We start from the raw sequence: 7,654 nt of genomic DNA on the forward strand, positions 1-7,654 counted from the left end.
AAAATACATGTTTAGCGAAAGTCATGCGACATTAATTGGTTTAATGTAGCGTCGTCATGCAACCGAAGTCAGATGAGCACCTAAATCAACAGAACATAGCTATAGTAAAAATAAATTTATTAAAATAAATTAATTATTATCCATAAAATTAATCATGGAACCGAATGACATTGGATTCTTGTATATTTAGTAACTTGGGTTTTTACGGATTCAAAGTCAGACCACCCCCGCTCAAAAAAATTCAAAGTTCAAAATTCCCCGTTAATTTCAATATGATTCAATATTCAATATGACTTATCTCAACTATAAATGAGTAGACGTTCATAAGCGCCATGTTTTTAAGTTTATAACATTGTAATTAACATATTTCAAAAGAAAAAAAGAAAATCGTGTCAAGGGGATAGGCCAGCAATAGAAGTTTATGGTGGCCCAATTTATTATTTTTTGAGGCACATTTTAAATAATGCATTAAATTGGTAATTACTGATAATTTTATCGAAAAGGTGTTAGATATTGTTTATGAAGAAGTAACTAATATGTACAAACGAAAAAATCGATTTTTAGTAAGTTGGGTTCTTATGGAACCGAGGTCACACCAGTTAAAATCAAAGTGACATATCTCAACTATAAATGAGTCTTAGAACATAAACGACTTGTTTTCTAGTTCATAACAATGTAATAAACATATTTCAAAAGAAAAAAATGAAATTGTACCAAAGGGGTAGGCCAGCAATAGAAATTTATGGTAATTTAATATTTTCTTGAGGCAAAATTTAAATAATGCATTAAATTGATAATTACCAAAGTCAACACGTGGTGTTTTGCCAACGGCTGCTAATGCGCTATTTATTGCTTTTCATAACCAACGCTTTCATAGTATTCTAGCATAGTGCGTTCTTTTAATCGCTGAAAGTTAAACGCATTATTGTTTAGTGTAAGTATCCGTGGCTTTAATTATGTAACTTAATTGTGTAGCTTATAAATTGTTCGTGATGTTCGGGAGATTGTGTATGCCTATATTTGAGATGTCACTATCTCAAGTAAGTGGATATCCTCACATTGTGTTGTGCACGCCTGTTGAAGTGATATTTTAAGTTCAAACAAAACAATGTAAGTAACTACTGTATTTTAACTTTTTCTTACAATAGGTAGCCTAATCAGAATCCATTGTAGGAATTAACAGTATTGGGGAAGCTACTTTTAAAATGTAGCTAGCTACAACTAGTACAACTACTGCTACATTTTCAAAAAAGTAGCTAGCTACAACTACAGCTAGGCCTACATTGAAATGTAGCTACAGCTACAATTTTAGCTACTTTTCCATAGACGTTACTTTTTAATCCACGCACATTAGATAAATGTAAAGTTAATTGTAACCACATTTTTATCAAACAAACATTTAAAAAAATGTCAGTATTGTATTTAACATTACTTGGAAAGTAAATTATTCCTATATTGTATTTAATTTGTGGGCATTATAAACCTAACATTACAACAACAGAACCAAATAGTTGGGTGTCCCATCATATTAAGTACCTATTTTTAAATATTGCATTATTTGCAAGCATCTTATATGTAAATTTCTTGAGGTTCAAAGGACATACAACCAAACTATATTTTAAAATCTCATTTACACGAGCCTTTTTGGTAGTCTTTTTCCAAGACTCTTCAATGACATCTACATCACCTTCTGATAACAGAAGCATGCCTGGAACATTTGCATGAAAGATTTATGATGTTATAGTAGGACCTGTAGTAACACAGACAAATTTTCAGGTTGATATGGATTTCAGCATCAGGTTGACCATGTTGATCCCATCTTCGGGCAGAGGTGGGTCCAGCATCGAATTCTGTAGAATGATGCGGGAGTAGTGGATACATAGGGCTGCTGAGGAGTGACGTCACAAGAGCCATGTGGTGCTTAATTGACGGTTAAGCATCTGGTGGTAATGGTGCGTGACCTAGCACGTGGTGTGGTGGGTCACGGTATGGTGACGTCATGCTGACGTGTCAGACCTAGGGTGGATCGATATTTTCAAGGTTATTGTTGTGGTTTAAAAAAAAATCAGCATATCGGTAAAGGGATAAGTACCGATATGCTGATTTTTAATTCTTTATTGAAAAATCAAAATTTACATAAAAGGAATATAATTGTTTTGAAAACTTAAACCTAATACAGTTCTAAGCTAAAACTAAACATTTGGATCATAGAAGTTATTGGAGGTCTACTACAGTGACAACAGTTGTCAAATTGTCATCCACACATGTTGCAAGCGAAACAGTGTTTGCATCGGTAAGAAGAGTAAATTACGATTTTTTTGTCCATGCATATTATACACTCAAAGTTTGTTTCTTTTATTGGAAACATAGTAGGAATTTCGTTAAATTTGAGAAATTAGCTATATATACGATATAAAACTGTGCGAGATAACTATTTGTACATGTTACCTTTGCAATGTTTGCGATATAATTTTTTGTTAATGAGATGTTGTCTTTAGCTAGTTCCACTACAGACTAATGAGAGACCCATCATACACATTCTTTTATGCTGTTTATGATTGCTATCTGGTATACAGCAAACATTCGCAATTGAAATATTTCCACTTTTGTCTTTGCATTTTATAAGATCGTCAAGTGAAAAGTTTGTTATTATGTACATATTACGAAAAGTGTTTGGATTTTGGTTTGCAATGTTTCTGTGGGAAAACTTATTAAAAACCACTATTTTATTATATCACCATTATAAACATAAATTCAGAACTAAACTAAAATATCACTTTAATCCTGCAAGGTGTATCAGCTATTTAACTGGTATGGAAAAGTAATGTACACAGTGTTTCTACTTCTTCGTGAACAGTTGGCGGTACATGCGGGCAGATCATTGTTCCACTAATTACAACCATGTGCCACATTTGCAACATAGGCCTAGTACCTTATATTTCTAAGACTTGTTTATTCATTCAAATCGTTATGTTTTTGAATGATTTTTTTAAAATAACAAACATTTGGTATATTGCACATTGCTTAATGTTAGACGTACAAACGATCAAGCTATAAAAAAACAAATTCCCCACTCTTTACCCTATAATTTACTATTTATTTAAAGCAAATGTTGACTCTCATTAAATACTCTTGGTTGTATTGTAATCCAACGTATTTCTGTTTATCGTTTGTCCTTTTGTGAAACTGTTTGAATGTTTTTTTATTGCTAGTTGTAGTACAGAAAACTATTCAATTTAACTAATTTCACTGTTAAATATGTACAAATGTTAGGTAAGCTTTCTTTCACCGTCTTCTAGTCTTTCTAATATATCTATCACTTCATTGCTGAACATGAATCTTTTTACACTGTATGATATTATATAAGCATCGGTTTATGACCTAGCACGTGACCTAGGACATGGTGTAGTGGGTTATGTCATGGTGGCGTGTCAGAGCTAGGGTGGATCGATATTTTCAAGGTCGTTGTTTGGGTTTAAAAAAATCAGCATATCGGTAGTGGGATGAATACCGATATGCTGATTTTTGTTAATTCTTTATTGAAAATTTAAAATACACACAATATAAGGAATATAGCTGTTTTAAAAACTTAAACCTAATACAGATCTAAACTAAAAACACTTGGATCATAGAAATTATAGGAGCTCTACAGTAACAACAGTTATCGAATCTCCATCCGCATATGTCACAAGCGAAACAGTGTTTGCATGGCAAGAAGAGTAGATTACGATTTTTGTTCATGCATATTATACACTCGATGTTTGATTCTTCTATCGGTGGGGGTACAGCAATGTTGTTTGTTGGAATCCTTTTCTTTTGTAGGGCGTTTCTTTCGGTTCTGGATCTCATTTCGTTGACGAAATCTTGTCCTTTGTGTACCAATACGAACGGACACTTGGGAAACCATTTCGCGTGTTCTTCCCAAGGATCATCGATATCTTGCCAATGGTGTAGTCCACCACCGCAGTAAAAACAAATCGTTTGGTCCTTTTTTCCTGCGTAGAAGAATCCTGCTTCAGCGAGTTCGATTCTACATTCGCTAACAAAACTTCTCGTTCGGGCGTGTATGTACGAGTTGATCCTATCATTTTCTTTTGAATATTCAGGATGTTTTATACACCACGACATGTTACTTCGAGCTCCGATGAGAGTAAAGTGGATAGTAGTAGGTCTCGCATCGTCCTTTTATGCGGTAGGTACCTTATTTTCGTGGAATGAAAACCAGCTTCTGATTGGTTGATTACAGCAGACGTTGCAATGTTCAAGGTCATCCAAAGTAAATTTTAAAAAACAACATATCGGTATTGAAACAAAATACCGATACGATCTAGCTTTTATTTTTCCCATATTTATTTCAAACATTTAGATAAACATATTTACAATAAACATTATTTTGACTACGCTAAATTATTACATTTGCAAAACTAAACCTAAGATACAAATCAAATGAAGGTGAGGTGTAATGAAGAGGGTTCCCGATGATGGTGGTGTAGAATGCTCCTGTTTTGACTTGTGGTCAGGTCGTAAATTTATGGAGTTATTTCGTACTGAAGGAGTAGATTGATTGTGTTTAGTCTCGTTGCAAAGATTAGGTGTAATGGTGTAGACTTCTGATTGTAGCGGTGGGGTAGAGCACTCCTCGTCGTAGTCAGACCCGTTGTAATCACTAAAGTTCATAAATGGTAAATATTGTCCATGCTCCTTTAAGAATATCCCCCTCGTTTGTTGATGTTCAAATATTAAATTCCAATCTAAATGATCTTTGTAGTTTTCGATAAAACTTTCAGAAAGGTTTTGATATTTACAAATTTCCTTCCAACAGCAGTTGTTGAAAGTAGGAATCATCTCTACGAGTATTTCTTCTGAGAACCGTTGTCTTTTTAAAACGTGAAACCAATTCACCCTGTGAAAGTACATCCTCAACATTTCTATAGTGAAAATGTAGTGCAAAGAAAGAAGTTCCCAGTCCATAAACGTGTCGAAACGTTGCACAAAACTATCGGATAACACTCCGTGAGGAAATCGAGGTTCTTGCGAGATTAAACTCCAAGCACTCACGTTGGTACCCATCGTGTTATCGTGAACCTTAGAGTGTGCAAACTGAACGCTGGAATACTGTGGCAACCCTTTTATGTGATTGTAACAAACTTAGGTGTAGTGATGTTTGCAGATTTAAATTTGAAAATTTAAACCTAGAGATATTTTTTTTGTTATTCAGATGATCTGGTTTCATATGGTTTGAGAACCAAAGCTAGCTCATTAAGTAAACGTGTGATGTTACTTCTGTTTAAGCCAATGCTACAACAAACACAAGTATCGGGACCACAAGTTGCATCATCGTTTGACCATGGACATTCCTTATAATGCTCACCATATTTGGACTTTGTTTTTGCTGACAAACCATGCCTATCTATTTTTCTCTGGATTTCAATAATGTTTTTGATTATTCTTTCGAACTTCAGTACAGCTTCTAAATTCCAACTCACCAACCCTAGTGCAGGATGTGTTAAAACTCGATACAATTCGTTGTTCATGATGGGTTTCCTTTAGCTGGTTCTACTTCAGACTGATGAGCGACCGATGTTACACCCCCCTTTTATGTTGTAAAGTTCAAGGTCATCCAAATTTGTTAAAAAAAAACAGCATATCGGTATCAAAACAAATACCGATATGCTGTTTTTTTACTCTTTATTTATTTATTAAATCTTTTACAAAAGTACATTCTACAAACAGAACTTAAATCTAAGGACGTTGTGACATGTGAAGAGATAATTCTGTAGAGTTGTTTCCGCTTGACCCACGAGACACCAGGTACAGGGATCCGGGTTCGATGCTTCTCAGATCTTCATTTTGTAGTAGATGTACAAATCGTTTAGGTAGAAATACTTGAAACTTCGGTTCATCCCCCGAAGTAAATGGTGCATCACTTAAAGAAACCACGATGGCATCCCCGATGGAAGTGTCAATCTTCTTGATATTGTGAATTGTATAATGTTTGTTTTCTTTTAGTTCTGAACACTTTTTAGTAAGTAAACAGTTTGATTTGGACTGTGCGTTGAATTGATCAACAAACGTTTGTAGGAAATGTGAACTCATGATTTATTTAGTTCGTCGTTGTTGCTAGCTTGGAGTCTAGAGTAATACTCATGCATTGTCAAGGTTTGCTCTTCGTATTTATACCCATCGCTACCCCCACCACTCCTCATTGGCTCCAAAAAAGCTGCTAATCGGTATACATTTTTCAATGCGCACTGTGATTGTGTATGTTGTTTGTTTTTTACTAGTCGACATATATTTTCCAACTTGGGAGATTCGAAATTCTTATCCAATATCACGTCGTAAACTTGCCGAGTCGTATATGCTTGTATCCAATTACGTTTTTCTAATCCTCTTGTGTATACAGTTGTAAACTCATTACAAAAATGATACATAATATTTTCGAGACTCTTGTAGTTTGTAAACCCTTCACACCAATCGATACTATGGAAGTATCTCGTAGTCCATTTATTGGTTCTTTTCGTTTTACTGTTGAGATTATTAAATGCGAATGGAGGTTCAAATAGAAATGGAAAGACAATTCCTGTATTTAAATCTAGGAATACTAGTTCCTTTATGATATATTCATTTTTGTTTCCTCGAAAAGCTTGAAATTCCACTACACAAGGTTTTTCTTGAATTTCTTCAACTCTGTCAGCGAAGGAAATCTTCCTCTCCATATCGTTTTAAGATAACAACTGGTTTCCACACCACGGTAGATCCCTTTTTTATAGATCAGGCCGTACAGTTGTCAGCGCGTTGGTGTATATTTAACGGGGGCACCTTCCCCCCAGTAGGCCTACCCCACGTGATGTTAACATATTTGCTGTCCTGTTTACATCGGCTACAGCTTATCTGTTGTTTCCTTTTTTATTTCTTCTATTTTTCTCCGTCTTGCAAATTCATTACACCTTTAACATCACTCGTCTGTTCTGCTACTGTTGAAATTGTTTCGTGGTTTTCCTCCGTCACTTGTTCCTCCGTTACACTCACAGAACTAGATCCTTCTATCTTTTCTTCGTCGATGTTTTCCCTCTGTTCCAACGCGTTAACTTGTCTCCACATTTCCACCTCTTCTGGTATCCGGTTGAATATCGATGTATCCACAGGTCCATGCAATATCTGAACGTCGGGTTGTTTTTCCATCGTTTCCACTAAGTAATCTTTCACGACAGGGGAAGAAAAAACTAGCTGCCTCATGTATCTTGTTATCGATGATGTAGAACAACTCAATAAATAAAATTCAGAATTGGTAAGTAAAATTCTTTCATCGTGTTTGGTTAGCTCCCTAAATCTAACTTGCTGCTCCCCTCGCTGTTTAACAACATCTATCTCGATGTCGCAGTCTGAGAGCCTGATTGCAGTTTTTCTTCCAAACAGATTGTTCTCCAAATAACATTCTATCAAATGCAAATGTTTAATAAACGATTCCCAAGCATTTTCCGAAAACAACAAAGTTTTAGCACCATGGTTCAATAGCACTGTTGGAGAATAATCCAACGGTTTGTACATACCGATAGATATAATTTTTGTCATACATCTTGAAACTGGATATGATATACGAAGAAATACTTCTATCAACTTGTGTAGTGGCATTTCCTCTTCTTGTTTCCTCTTC

At 35.0% G+C, this 7,654-nt stretch overlaps 1 protein-coding gene across 1 annotated transcript; it reads right to left on the reverse strand.

Moving 5' to 3' along the window:
- Nucleotides 1–1,772: 1,772 nt before the first annotated feature.
- On the reverse strand, nt 1,773–4,128 carry LOC128984739 (baculoviral IAP repeat-containing protein 7-like). Its single transcript, XM_054404079.1, has 2 exons — nt 3,753–4,128; nt 1,773–1,888 (listed from the first exon to the last, which is right to left on the reverse strand). The coding sequence occupies exons 1-2, from the start codon at nt 4,126–4,128 to the stop codon at nt 1,773–1,775; spliced, it is 492 nt and encodes a 163-aa protein (XP_054260054.1).
- Nucleotides 4,129–7,654: the final 3,526 nt, after the last annotated feature.

The sequence above is a fragment of the Macrosteles quadrilineatus genome, unplaced genomic scaffold (genome assembly GCF_028750875.1).
Source record: "Macrosteles quadrilineatus isolate MER2022 unplaced genomic scaffold, UCM_ALF_1.0 Scaffold_2__2_contigs__length_208266976, whole genome shotgun sequence".
In the NCBI taxonomy this organism is placed as follows: domain Eukaryota; kingdom Metazoa; phylum Arthropoda; class Insecta; order Hemiptera; family Cicadellidae; genus Macrosteles; species Macrosteles quadrilineatus.